Genomic DNA, 15,481 nt, shown 5'->3' on the forward strand with positions numbered 1-15,481 from the left:
AATTTATTTGTGTGTTTCTCCAATGAATAGCTCCTCACCCAACCACACACTTTTTGCATCTTCCAATGGAATGGCAACCCCTCCCTTACACACATATAAACAATCCACACACTTCTTGGGTCGTTGAATTCCAGAAGTGCATAAAGCTTATATCAACTCACTCTGTCTGGTCAAAAGTTTGTACATGTTATTTTCTCCCTCATGCAATCTCGAATCAAGTTGAAATTTTGCACAATTATTTCTTGTACCTGACAAAACAATACTCAATTTAAAAAATGAACCAATTAGTTAATTAACTATTGTTTATATTTTTTTTTGTATTAAACAAGGGAAAGAAATTGTATTTGACAGATGTGGTGGCATAAGTTGAATTAGTCCCCTTTATACTTTGTGTGGATAACTATAGAACCTTTGTTCCTAAGCACTTTGATGGCACAGTGAGGAGACTTAAGCCCTCCAGTTTGAAGTCAAGCCATACAACTTTTAAAAATTCAAAATGCTTTTAAAAAGTGATCATACACAAATATACTTCCTTTCTCTCCCTGTCTTACTCAACTTGTCCAGACAAGTTATAGAATCATAGCGTAGTGAGAAAGACCTATCTGTTATTGGAAAAAAATGCATCCTTGGACGGCCGTGGCCCGCATAATGCACATTGTCATACACACATTTTGTGTGAATAATTCCTCACATTCAATCTAACGATTCTGTGATTTACAATTCTAAATGTAATAGAGATATGTCTTTTAGTAATTAGATCTAGATTGAAGACAAAGCTTTACATTGTGTTATGGTAGGTCTACAGAGTGTAGTAATCTAAAAGTTTTTGCTTCTTTTTCTCTGCATTTGGAGGTTCATTTTTTTCTTGTCCTGGTGGTGTTCACTTTTCTTTTCACTGATATACGTAGCCACTGACAAATATTTGGTTTAAAAAGAATAGAAATGATGAGTAGAGAAAATATTTTTTTTTTACTTCATTGTTGTCAGTCACTAATAGAAGAAAGTTTCCTATCAACTGCTGACAAGTTTACTTTGTACACATACATGTTCTATTTGTTAGGTCTCTCAGCATTTACTTCATTGGTGTCAGTCACTAATAGAAGAAAGTTTCTTATAAATTACTGACAAGTTTACTTTGTACACATACATGTTCTATTTGTTAGGTCTCTCAGCACCTGCTAGGCTATGTAACCTTGGTGGGTTTTTTTCATTTGTATTAGAGTCAACTTTTGAATGGTAAATCTTTTTCATTTCATGCATACAAAAATAATGGCAGTCTTCCATTCCAACAATAAAAGAATGAGTGCAATGTCACATGGCTATGCCAGCCCAGTTCCAACTTGCATATTTTTCCACGTCTGAAGCAGACAAAGATGTCTACTGGGGGGGGGGGGGGGGTGTCTTTAGGTCTTCCTAACTTTATTACAAACAAGCCCCCCCCCCTTTTTTTTTTTTTAAAGCAAAGCATGAACCAACAAAAGCCAAGTCTCCAACCAGATCTAAAGTTCTCTAAGATCATTTTATCCCATTCATTCTGTAGATAGACATGTAAATATGTCTTTAAATAAAGAAATACAAACATTTCTGTGATATACATAGCATTAGAGCTCCTTTATTTTCAATTTAAATTAACAGGAAAAAAAAATGAATGAAACCATAAATCACTTGGTTCATATCAATATATACAAAAACATTAAAAAATAATCATAGGATGAAGCGTGCATACATTTCAACGATTCACAGTATTTCTTTCAGGATAAACTTTTGTTCCATATATCTTGTCTGTGTAATACTGATGTCATCAATAAACCCACAGACTATAATTTTCAGGTTCTGGATTCTAATCTGTTATGAAAGAGAAAAAAATGGAGGGGGGGGGGGTTGTTTAGACAAGAGTGTGTTATTTCTGTCAGATTCCATCACAGAATCTCCCATAAAGTCTATTGACCACCCACTTCTATAGAATTTTTTTTTTTTTTGGATTGATGAAATAAAACAAAATCTGTACATTAGCTGTGGACTTGTGGATTCAAGTATCTATATCCTTAGGAAGATTACACAGAGATGGATGTGAGTGGAGATTTGACCAAATGTGACTGGAATGTTTTCTCAATCAAGATCAAAAGCAGACTCACTGCTACATATCTATGTATTGATGACAACTTGAGAACAAAATAAAATCTAAGAAAAAATACATTGAAACAAAACACCAGGTCAATTCTGTACTAGATCTAAATCATTTGTTAGAATAAGTACATAGAGTCAAAATCAGTTAACAGTGTCCTTAAAGCATCAGGAGTTCAGCTACTTACTAATACCTTCATCTTTATTATCTAATTGAATTTGATAAGTTATTCTTGCATTCTGTTCTAGAGATGTCACTCTATCACAGCATCAATACAATTTGCAGACAAAAAAGTATAAGTGTTGGAAATTTTAAGCTAAAAAAAAAAATCAAAGCCAAAAACACAAAACAATATTTGCAAAAACCCTGACATAGAATACAATGGCACATTGATCTCACCTTGGAGCCATAATAAAAGGCTAACAAACCAACATCACATTCTGTCATCAATCACACCATTTCCTCAAATAATAAAACAAAACATTTGCATTCTCCAGATCCAGATATTTGAAAAGAAAGTTTTTATTTTCATGTAATCAAGTTAGTCTATTCAAATACTGCCTGTCTCTCTGCTGAAGACAGCTACATGAAAAAGACCCATTACAGATTTATGTGATGACCAACAGACAAACATGTTTGTTACATTAAGCTGGAAGCATACAATGGTGTATGACAATTTTCTTCTTGTACATCATGTCACATTCATAAAACCAAATCCAAATACGATTCAGTGAAGTCAGGTCAATGCAAACTACAAAATATTTTATGTCATCCATTTATAACAAAAAATAAATTATCATAAAGATATTAAACATTGATTACTATTTCTCAAAAACACTCAGACCAATTTAATTAAAACAATAACCAAAGTTACAACTTGTTATAAATATTGTTTACATTGTTAAAATTCATTTAAAAACCTTAAAACCATCACCTACAAACTTGAACTAAGAAAAAAAACACATTTGTAGACTGGAAACATTATGGATAGGAGACAAGTCAAGTACAAGCTAGCACTGGATGGTTGAACAAGACAACCTAGCACTGGATGGTTAAACAAGACAAGCTAGCACTGGATGGTTAAACAAGACAACCTAGCACTGGATGGTTAAACAAAACAAGCTAGCACTGGATGGTTGAACAAGACAACCTAGCACTGGATGGTTGAACAAGACAAGCTAGCACTGGATGGTTGAACAAGACAACCTAGCACTAGATGGTTGAACAAGACAACCTGACACTGGATGGTTGAACAAGACAACCTGACACTGGATGGTTGAACAAGACAACCTGACACTGGATGGTTAAACAAGACAAGCTAACACTGGATGGTTAAACAAGACAAGCTAACACTGAATGGTTAAACAAGACAAGCTAACACTGGATGGTTAAACAAGACAAGCTAACACTGAATGGTTAAACAAGACAAGCTAACACTGGATGGTTAAACAAGACAAGCTAACACTGGATGGTTAAACAAGACAAGCTAGCACAGGATGGTTAAACAAGACAAGCTAACACTGGATGGTTGAACAAGACAAGCTAACACTGGATGGTTGAACAAGACAAGCTAACACTGGATGGTTAAACAAGACAAGCTAACACTGGATGGTTAAACAAGACAAGCTAGCACAGGATGGTTAAACAAGACAAGCTAACACTGGATGGTTGAACAAGACAAGCTAACACTGGATAGTTGAACAAGACAAGCTAACACTGGATGGTTAAACAAGACAAGCTAACACTGGATGGTTAAACAAGACAAGCTAGCTCTGGATGGTTAAACAAAACAAGCTAGCACTGGATGGTTAAACAAGACAAGCTAGCTCTGGATGGTTAAACAAGACAAGCTAACACTGGATGGTTAAACAAAACAAGCTAGCTCTGGATGGTTATACAAGAAAAGCTGGCTCAATGTACAAAGCCCTTGCTAGCTTATATATATATTTACAAATTTTGGAACCAGAAGAATGACTTGCAAATGGACCAGAAAAATATAACAAACAACAATTGACTTAATAAATAGATCTCTCTCTGGATAGAGAATGGACTTAATCTTGGCTAGAGTGGCTGTATATATAGCTATTGCACTGGAACAATACTGCCTTGTTCTATCAAGAAAGAAAATGGATGATTAGGTGTGACTTCTGCTTGAAGAAAGAATGGAATAGTTTTATTGCTTTAATACTGTCACACAAGAAATTCTTAACATTCTGCTCACTGACTCTTAAACTGAAGCATAGATAACATAAAGAGACAAAAAAACAAAACAAAATACCCCCCCCCTCCCCCCAGCAACTAATGTAGATACAAGACTTGATAAAGAAAAGAAAAAAATGTTTTATTGAAGAAAACTAAAAGATTTACAATAATTTTTCTTGAACTCAATAATTATAAACTATTTAAGTTCTTTCAAGCAAAAGTTTTTCCATTAATGCTTTGTAGATCTCAAATTGAAACAGATTGATCTAAATGATGTTTCAATGCAAACTGAACTGAACAGGCTTACAAGGAAACCAACACAAGATACACAAGCAGACCTTTTAGAATGTACTGAACATTTAAGACGAAACATGTCCAAAGAAATCTTTAGAAAGTTTTCAGTCCAGACCAGTTGGTGTTTTCATAAATAATGGATGATGGTTGAAATAAAAAAAAGTATCATAATTTATTTAGCGGTTTGAAACTCTTTACATGAAGGGAACATTGGGCTGGAAGTTTCAGTTCATTAAAGCTTCACTCTCCAGCAGGTCAGTCACTTCTAACAAAGGGATGAATTCATTTAATCTCCATGTCTCCAAGCTGTGGGGAACCAAAGGCTGCTGTGGGAATATGAGCTTATGTCAGAAGAAACTGATGATAAAATGTAAAACTTTATCCTCACCAGCAATCAGTCTTCACCTCATGTACTGTCAATTCTAGTGTCAACCTGTATGAATGACATCTATGTGAATTCAAACTATTGAATGGCATGCTACACATAGAACCAAGCTATGACCTCCCTCTTTCACACCCAACAAAACTAGAGTTGGTGAATGACTAATGAACATTTTGAATGGCTCCATAAAACAATGTCATTGATTTGAAAGACATGGATCACTCAAGGAAGCAAATGATATGAAATATTAGTCAACTATTGTACACAGCAATCATAGTAGGGATTCAAATATCTCCATCTCATTTAATAAATAAAGCAAAATCCATAAATAATTTTTAAATATAACACTCTATCAACACAAACAGTATATACATGTCTTTAAAAGACCTTAGCTGTATCAGTAGCCAGAAGATCCAATAGTTGTATCTATTGTCACAATTAAGAAACAAGGTAACATACTGAAAGCAATACATTTCTCAATAGGATAGTTTTGTTCAGTGTAATATTACCCAGAGCTATGAGCACTGACTGAAAACATTTCAGCTAAGAGGTTCAAGGAAGTCCACCTCCAACAAGTGTTCCAGATAGGCTCTATTGGACAAGGCAGACATGTCATCTTTACTTGAAGTGACTTTTATCAAGTGCTGTCTGTCTGCTGATGTCATTGGGGGTTTACTGTGCTTGGCGCCCATGCTGCTGTGGTGGGTGCCCTCTGTGGAATGGCAGACAGTGTAGAAGAAAGACTGAAGGTCAGCCAGGGACTGCAGTTTGGGCATGGTCAGCAATGGACGACCTGGTTCTGTTTTCATTAATGTTGGCTTCTTCTTCATCTAAGGTAAAAAAAAATTGAAATTAAGCAAATAATATTTTTATGTCCCAGTCTTTCCAGATTTGAAAGCTGGCGGAGTTATCATAAAGAGCTGGATTTGCCAACATGAAAAATATTGCTAAGAAGTGTCTAGAGTAGAACACACAGGGGAAGAGAAGATCTGGGAGATGAAAGCAAACAAAGAGAAAGATCAATCGAATAAGAGGCAAAGGCAGACAATGAACTTGGACCAAGGAGATTTGCTGAATCTGATGGCAAAGTACTGGTACTGTTGTGTTGACTCCACTGGGAGTCAAAAGGACTAAGCCAAGTCAAGAGTCATCATGGAGATCTTTTTCAAAAGAAAATTAGTTTAGCTTCTATCTCACTGGGATATCCGACTTAAATCACTGTCTAACAGTGGGGATGAAGTTCAAATCTCAATGGAGACAAATTATTATTCAAGATTTAACTTGCGTCTGCAGAGCATCTATGGTAAAATAAATGAAAACAATTTCCCAAATACTTCCTACATCACAGGTGAACAAGAGATTGTACAAGAAAGCACTCAGCATGTTAAATAATATGAGCACTTGTTATTCAAATAAAAAAAAAGACTATTTCTTTTCTTTGAATTATTCTTGCTATAACATTTAGAAAACTTGCTCTTCAGTTTTGTTTGCCAGCTTAAAAAACAAGTAGCCATTAGAAATGCTTTAACTCTGGCCTGAACTATATGACCTTGACCTCAAGCAGCCCTTCATTTAAAAAGAAAGTAATAAATAACAAATTTTGAAAATCATGTCATTAAAAAGTTACCCACTTGGGAAAAAGTAACAACAAAATCAATGTTCAGGTCAACATTAGAAAATAAAAAGTATTCTTAGAGCAGATCCAGTACTAGAACACAGCCATAACACCTTACTTCAGACAAATCTAAGTCATGAAAAACAGTTTCTATTACAAAGTGTGACTCACAAACATGCAATGACACATTTCCTCAATAAGATTGAACCTAACTCACCCTATTATTTAAAAGCCTAGACAAACGAATGATGTGGGGTGTGAAAAGTGGGTTGGGCCGCCAGCCATCACAGTCTTCATCCATTGGATACTCATCTTCTCCAGCGGTCCCTACAAAGGCCCAACGATACCTGAGGATAAAAGTTACATAATGAAAATATTTTCTTTCATACAATATATAGATATATAATGATATTGTTGTAACCCTGCCTTGCACCAGTGCTTGAGGTGCGCACTAGTGAACGTAAACAGGAAGACGCTAGAATAGAGAGAAGAACAGGGCATCAGGGATTGTGAAGAGTCTGAATGTTTGGGAAACTAAGAGGCCAACTTTTGTGCTGCCTGAAGGTTGGAGAAGGGACCTGGACTGAAGCGGGGAAGGCTGTCATTGGTCCACATTCGGGTTAAGTAGCAAAGGACTGGTATACTTAGTAGTAAGACTCTGAGGAAGCTGAAGGATGAATCATCACGTTATGTGTTTGTCCTACTGAATGAACACCTGTCTTTATTTCCTGTTAAACTGTGTTGAGTTGCATGCCTTTTCGTTGAGTGCCTACACTAGAGAGTTGCAACAATATATATAAGGTATATAAAATTTTGGGTCACACATACATAATACAAGTTAGCTTGATTAATATTAGTGCTATAATACATAATACAAGTTAGCTTGATTAATATTAGTGCTAAGAAGGATTATTTTAACATTCTTTACATTTTTGTATATATGGAAAAAATGTTTACAAATTCAAAATGTAATACAAGCTACATTTCCTGCCCCTTCCTGGCATACTTCACAAAGTTGTACAATAGATATGCAAAGACTACATTTACAAAGACTACATTATTTGATAGTCAATGTGATTCAACTACTTTAAACCTACATAATACTACTGCTTAAATTATTGACACTACTGATTTTTACTATCATTAAAAAAATTCTAAAGAATCCCATTGGTGTAGTGAACATATTTGACTGAGTACCCACACTGTCATCCTAAGAAGTGAACTAGCTACTTACAGCTGAAACTGAGGCACCTGGTCTGCAGGCATAACTATGCACATATCAAGCAGTTTACAGACGCTCAGGTACAGCTGCAGCCAGGCTGGATTGTTGTGGGCATTCAAGCCATTACCAAGATGTGCCCAGCTAGAGTCCAGAGCAGCAATTCTCTGGATCTGAGTCCTGGTAGAAGTAAACAAAGATACAACTTTACAAAAAACATTTTTTAAAAAAGTATATTTTGACATTTTAACTGTGGAAACATTTGTTTTCCTTGTAACATTAAATACATGAAAAAATAAAACTAAAGAAATACTTTTTAAGTAATATTTAAATATATTTTTTCTTTTACATTTAATTTAGAATTTAATCTAAATTATATTTTGCTTCACATAAGTTAATAGATTTAAAAGACGTGTATATTATAAAAATGTCTATCTTCAACAAGTGTATATAATATGGGGTCTGAGATTGTTGCTAGCAGGTTGACTGAACTAGGCTACAAAGTTGCGGTCAAGTATCTGCAAGTTAGTGTCAAGCTGTGAGTAATGTCAAACAGAACTACAGAACAAACATTACCAAAAAAAAAATGTGATGCTGTAATAATGCAACTGAAAAGGCAGAAATAGATGAGCCAAGACATGCACAGTGATCACATGTCAACAGACCATGCAATAAATATACAATGACCAATTCATTGCTTAGAAATTAAAAAAAGAAAAACAAAAAAAAAATTATTTTCATCTCTCATTGTCTACAAAAGACAAAAAAAAAAAGGAAAAAAAAAAGGTATTTAAATATTTTTTAAAAGTCAAAAGTTGAGAAAGAAAATCTCTATTATGTAAACTAAAAATAGTTTTCAAAGGAAAAAAAAAAACAACCAAATCACAGCACAGCAAGGATATGGTAATTCATACATCAACCAGAAAAAAGTAAATTGCATACGAATATTCATATTCATATTTAAAATGAATAAGTACTGTATTAGAACAACTCAACTCCAGAGATGTTTAATTAGATCTACATGAACAGAGAACTCCTAGTCCTCTCTCTCTATATATATCTATGGAAAGCCATTCACTTGTTGCAGATGTCTTCTCTCCACTATCTATTATTATAAAGACATCTATAGAACAAACTCACATGCAAGACATTGTTAGACAACAGACAATAAAGATGCTGTTAAAACATTATAATTTATTCCAAAAGACATCAAACAGGACATTCATTCTAAAGATATCAAACAAGACATTCATTTTTAAGATATCAAACAGGACATTCATTCTAAAGATATCAAACAAGACATTCATTTTTAAGATATGAAACAGGACATTCATTCTAAAGACATCAAACAGGATGACATTCATTCTAAAGACATCAAATAGAAGGTCATTCATTCTAAAGATATCAAACAGGACATTTATTCTAAAGACGTCAAACAGGACATTCATTCTAAAGACATCAAATAGAAAGACATTCATTCTAAAGATATCAAATAGGACATTTATTCTAAAGACGTCAAACAGGATTTTCATTATGAAGATATCAAACAGGACATTTATTCTAAAGATATCAAATAGGACATTCATTATGAAGATATCAAACAGGACATTTATTCGGACATCAAACAGAAGGACATTAATTCTAAAGATATCAAACAGGACATTTATTCAGACATCAAGCAGAAGGACATTCATTCTCAAAAAATAAAACAAGACATTCATTCTCAAGAGTTTCAGAGAATCTATAAATGGGGGTTAGCTGTGAAACAACTTAGATAAACTACAATTGTCTACCATATTTAGAAAAGGCCTGACGTTGACACTATATATGATCTAGCAATCTACTGTTAATCAAACAAAACTATTACTCAAGTTAACAAAATGCAAGGTGACAGAAATATTCTTTCAAAGGAAAACAAATATATTTATCTAATGAGAATTAATTTTTAAAAATATTATAAAATCAATAATCTACAATCAATAAACAAAAAATATTTTTATACATATAGTCATAAAAAATAACAACTACTTGAGATATGAAAAAAAAAACAATAAAGATAATTTTTGTCTAAACAACAACAACAAAAAGTTTTTTAAATGGGGAAAAAAATTTAATTAAAAACAACAACAAACTCAGGATTAAGTGAAATATAACGAAAGCTCATAACAGGAAAACATTTAGAGGGCATTTTAACTTAATTTCATTCTTAAATGAACTCTTTTCAATTGATTATCAAAATATAGTTTACTTTTATTTTGTACTTCACTATTTTTCATGAAATAAAATTAGGTTTCAAAGTGAAATGCAAAAAAGCAAAGGTGTGATCTGGATATTTGTTAAGTTTTTGTGTGTGTGTTATATTTCTTGATATAGTTTTAAATGTGCGCCACTAAAAAGAAATACAAAAAAGAAGTGCTTTAAACTGTGTTACATGTTACACATTAAAAGAAAGCAGAAACACTGTTTCTGTTCTGCCTAAATTTACATATCTTTTTTATTTGTATAAAAATATCAATTATTTTAATGTAATCTAATCTAATGAATTTTAAAAGATGTTACTATTTTATGTTATCATTAAATATATTTACAAAATAATATAAAGCTGAAAAGCATTGTAAAATTGATATGGTCTCTATAATTATAATAGTAAAAAAAAAATGTTAAGCCCAAATGTGTTCAACAGATGAAAACCTCAACAACATAGAGTAAAATACACAACAAAATAGTTTTCTGATTGAATATACCTGCTGCGTGTCCGGAGATATTCACTACAGAAAGTTATACAAATATAAATTTGTTGAGTCACAACACAGTGGTGAATCATTTTTTTTTTAATCAATTTAAATTAAAAGCCAATTCATTAAATAATAAAAACAAAAAATGGTAACAAAAATGTGCAAATGTTTTAATTTACTTGCAATTGAAAGGAACAAAAAAATGAAGAAATAACCCACTAGCAAAACATTTTGAGATGCAGGTGAAATAAATGATTAAAGCAAAAACTAGCAATTTGGCCAACATTTGTATTGCAAGGATGTTGTAATGATAGATCAATAATTGTAAGGTCACAGTAGATAGATCAATAATTGTAAGATCACAGTAGATTGTCAAAGCAATTACTACTAATTTAATATAAAATTTTTTTTTTTGCAAGCTCAATGTGTTAGTAGCAACACAATCTATTATTCTAATGAAAATCCTCAAAGATGCTGCAGGCTGCTTTCAAAAAAACAAAAACCTCTACAACTCTCACCACTTGCTGAGCCTGCTCCTTGGATTGGAAACAAGAGAAAACAATTGGTCAACTTTTTAATGTTTCAGCAAATTCTAGGAGTTTGAAAAAAGTTCAGTAGTTTGTATTGAACAAATGAACATCACAACCAAAGCAACTTGTGTAGAGCTCACAACTGGGAAGGAAGAGTAATTTAAACGGGAGGGGGTAACTTAACATCTAGGGATTTCAAGATTTTATAGCTTCAGAAATAATCTTCGATACAAATAAATTTCCAAGTCACCATTTTCTTAACTGTATTTCAAATTTACATTTTTTTTTTCATATCTGTAGAAGAAAGAACTAGCAAAGGGTAAAAAAAAAAAAAAAAATGTATGGTGCAAGGTATTTATATTTTAGTGTAGAACAAATTTTAAACCAGAACCAAATAAAAATAATAAATATCAATGTGTAAAGATTTTTAAAAATCTGTAGTTAAATGTACAACTTCAGATGCAACGTACATAAATCAGCCTAAATGAAATGGAAATGATAATAATTGAACACGCCCTGCAAGCAGTTCTGTGCCGTTGTTGGAAATAGGACTAACTAGATCAAACTATTCAACAAACCTTCAAGTCCAATGCATTGTTACATTTAGCACAGTATAATCTAAATAAGAAAAGTCTTTGCTAGACAAAGACATCTTTTTCAAAAAACCAGCTGACTTGAAATAAATAAGTACTTATATAGTATTCAAATAAGAACATAATAGTTTTATAATATTTCTGTTGTGGATTGATTTCTATACAAAATATTATTCTTTTGATTTTCATGAACAATTGGACAGATGTTTTGGTTTAAACAATGTTAACTAAAGAATACAAATCAAGAGGACAAGAACCAACTTAAAAAACTTAAAATCATGAACAGGAACAAAAAAATATAGTGGAAAAACTATTATAAAACTCAAATTACAAGCAGGTAAGTCCTAGCAGATGATACTTTTCTGGATTTTGTATTCAAGCATCATTATAAAAAATGTTTGACTTTGAAAGTTTGGACAACAACAATGAATGTAAGACAATGAGTTATTTTTCTTGTAGAACCTTGATCAAGAACTTCACTGTTCACCAGAGTTGGATGACATCGTCGACAAAAGAGCTGAGCTTCAGTGTTTGACTTTCAGCAAATTGTCAGCAAATATTGAATTAGTGATCAAATGATGCTATAGATGTCAGCTGGGCATTGAAATTAGTTTAAAGCTTTTTTTTGGCTATTAGGATATCATGGCCTGATCTGAACACCCATGCAATCACCAATCCAATCTGTTTTGTATTTCAGAGAAGATACCAAACACTGCATGCTGTCTCCCATAACCCTAAATTCAACTATTTTTATTTCAAACACTAAGTTCAAAGAGGGGCTTGTAGATTTGAGGAAACCAATTTTAAAACATAAAACAAAATGATGATAAAAATGCTGCAGACAAAAACTAAATGCACATATATCTTCTCCTTAAATTCTTATAATTGAAAATGCTTTAAGAACAAATAAAAAAGACTGTCCATCACCCATAGTACATTTTGTACTGAACCAAATGCAGAGAAAGTGTTTGAACAAAGTGTTAGTCTCACCCTTCATCCCCTGGGCTTGAAAGATTTATTAAAAAAATCAATCAATAATGCAGAATAACAAAAGCAAATAGAATGAAGAAGGTTTAAAGAAGTCACAAAACAACACAGAAATTTTGGCAAGGAAAAACACAAACAAAACCCACATACTAAATACATGTTGAGCTCTTGTGTACTTTAAACTTTCTTATGAAATGGGTCAAGGTAGAAAAAAACAACTAAATGATTAATTAAGTTAGATGAACCAAAAATATTCAAAAAGAGTTTTCTATTGAATGTAAGAAGTGATAATATATACTGGTAAACTAGAAACATCAAAATTCCAAGAAATTTAAAAAAAAAAGAATAAAGTAATACTGCTTCTTAGAATTTTTAATTTTTTTTTTTTGCAGTGAAGGTGTTTAAAAAAAAAAAAAGAAATGGGGTTGAACTGATGACTTCTAATAACAAATGTAGCAGACAAGAAAACTGGTCTTGTAGTTTGGCCACAAAATTCTTGAGGCTATAATTTCAAATTTAATTTTTTTCAGCAAAGAAAAAAGCAGTATAAAAAAAGTTTTCCAAGAAATATGCTTCTAATAGTAATATAAATGAATGTTTAACAGGTTGTATAAATTTATGTTTAAAAAGGTTAACTATGAAATCTACAAAACATAAATAACAGTAGATATATAAATATAGTAGATCTTATGTAAATAACTATTTTATTTGATCCAATGAATTAGAAATGGAAAAAAAATCTTTGTACTTTTTTTTTAAAGGGTTTTATTACACAAACAAAAATGAGAACCATGAGATTGAATATCTGAAAAAAATATTTTTATCTTTTGCACTAATTTGACAAATCAATAGTGACCAAAACAAACAACTAAGTGACTGGGCTTGTGTCTGTGTAAAAGGGGAGGGGTTCAGTGGGGAAGAAGGATGAACAAAAAAAAATAGCCTCAACAGAGAGAAAGTCTACTTACTTGAATTCATCAGTTTCAGTAGACAACTCTTGCTCAATCTGAAGTAAAACTTGAACCTGGACAAACACACAAAACAATTCAATACATTTCAATGTGACTGGGTTGGGTAACTAGCAAATACAGTACAAATGTAAACACAAAAAATTGCCATTGTATTTTTTATGAAACAAAAAAAGTAGCACATAAACTGTTTAATGTTCAAAATAGAATTTGTTTCTGTTAATATGAACAGTGTATTATTTCTATCAATACAACTTTCTAAGATGTGTGTGAGTGAGATTTACCAATTCAGTGATGATAGTTGGCCACAGTGAAGTCAGATGTTGCGGTGACATTCGTAAGATAAGCACACGGAAACATAAAAACACAGATGACATAACATTGGCAACAGAAGGCAGACGCAGACCCTCGGCAAGTCTTTCTGTGTACATAAAACAAAGTAATTGTGACAATATTTCCAAGCATAACAAAATTTAATAATAAAAAAATGATGGTTGTAAATGAAAGACAATAAAAGCATGTGAGAACCTTGAATATCTGGCATGGCTCTCTGATACTGGTCAGTTTCACTGCAGAATAGTGTGAAGGCAAGCCTCTTGATCATCTGTGTCCTCTGTTCATACTCCTGCTCTTTACTACTGAATAGATTCAGTGACCCAGTTTGAGTGATAGATACCCGGCCTACACAAAAAGAAAAAAATTCCAAAAACAATAGAAAATCACAAACTAAAATACTTCAGTAGATTTGTACTTCTTCAGTATATCTCCTCTCCTTGCCAAACTGCAGTGAAAAGTTTAAGAACTTTAATTTAAACCATGAACAAAATCAAAAGTTCTTACCCATAAGGTCTTTAAAAGTTGTTTTGTCATGGGTCATCAAGTTGTCAATAATGACATGCCAGTAAGAAATACTCTTGGCGTCCATCTGGAAAAATGATGGCTCCATCAGCAGTTCGAAAGCTTCCTTCCTCCATGCTCGCCTTGTGTACTGGTAGCCGGAGATACTGGATAACATCTGACTGCAGGCCTTATAGCTTGGCACATTGTGGGAGCTAGACAGAAGTGGTCAGGTTTAAATAAGTGGACTTGATAACCTCAATGAGTTAAATAAATGCATGCTTTATTAGCAAATTTCTTACACTCATAAAACTTTCAGCTTTTACATCAATTTGAAATGACTAGCAAGCAATGGTAATTTAAATATTTTTACAACTGTTTTAATGAAACTAGTAATGCAGAAAGTCAAATTTCCAACAGAGCATTTTACTTCACTGTAACAAAACTTGGTTTTTGTAGGCTTTTAAAAAGGCTGCTATTTACTTTTTGTTATAATATTTCTTTCTCACCTGTGATGCCGTAGATATGGAAACACATTGTAGAGAAGAGTGGTTAGGAAAGGGGCCACTTTGTCTTTCTCCTCACTACTGTAGATTACATCTAGGATTGGGGCAGTCAGCTGGAGAGGTTTAGGTAAAAGCTAAGTGTCAAAAGTTTGCAAATCAAGTTTAAGTACAAACTGTTCTCATATATCAGTTAGTTGTCAATGTTTCGTATATTTACAGATCAAGCTAAGCCTAAGTTGTTTTTAGAGTCCTACATTTCAGATCAAGCTAAGCCTAAGTTGTTTTTATTTATAGTACATACAATCTCTTCCTTATTTGTAAGAGTCTGTGGTGAGACTATCTTAATGACACAAATATTTGTACTGACCTCTGCCATTAAACCAAGAGCTTGTACACTGTATTTTGAGTCTGAGGCTTGACTCCTTCTTATTGGAGCCTTCACTGCAGAGGCTTCTTTCTTAACTTCTGACATGTCTGTTTAGTAATGC

General features: G+C 32.7%; 1 protein-coding gene across 6 annotated transcripts in view; it reads right to left on the reverse strand.

Moving 5' to 3' along the window:
• Positions 1-1,590: 1,590 nt before the first annotated feature.
• LOC106052647 (protein dopey-1-like) overlaps positions 1,591-15,481 on the reverse strand; it is a 36,911-nt gene continuing 23,020 nt past the window's right edge. Inside the window, exons 22-32 of one of the 6 annotated variants that reach the window (XM_013208070.2) lie at positions 15,361-15,467; positions 14,997-15,106; positions 14,491-14,702; positions 14,179-14,331; positions 13,935-14,071; positions 13,651-13,706; positions 12,686-12,700; positions 10,582-10,605; positions 7,853-8,017; positions 6,836-6,965; positions 1,591-5,833 (exon numbers count right to left, since the gene is read on the reverse strand). In XM_013208070.2, coding sequence (XP_013063524.2) covers positions 5,543-5,833; positions 6,836-6,965; positions 7,853-8,017; positions 10,582-10,605; positions 12,686-12,700; positions 13,651-13,706; positions 13,935-14,071; positions 14,179-14,331; positions 14,491-14,702; positions 14,997-15,106; positions 15,361-15,467 — 1,400 coding nt within the window. In that variant the 3' untranslated portion in view covers positions 1,591-5,542. Of the gene's footprint in view, positions 5,834-6,835; positions 6,966-7,852; positions 8,018-10,581; positions 10,606-11,090; positions 11,109-11,132; positions 12,290-12,685; positions 12,701-13,650; positions 13,707-13,934; positions 14,072-14,178; positions 14,332-14,490; positions 14,703-14,996; positions 15,107-15,360; positions 15,468-15,481 lie in introns of those variants that run through there. The other 5 variants (XM_013208071.2, XM_013208072.2, XM_013208073.2 and 2 more) reach the window with 5 other exon arrangements.

Source organism: Biomphalaria glabrata, chromosome 6, assembly GCF_947242115.1.
Source record: "Biomphalaria glabrata chromosome 6, xgBioGlab47.1, whole genome shotgun sequence".
In the NCBI taxonomy this organism is placed as follows: Eukaryota; Metazoa; Mollusca; class Gastropoda; family Planorbidae; genus Biomphalaria; species Biomphalaria glabrata.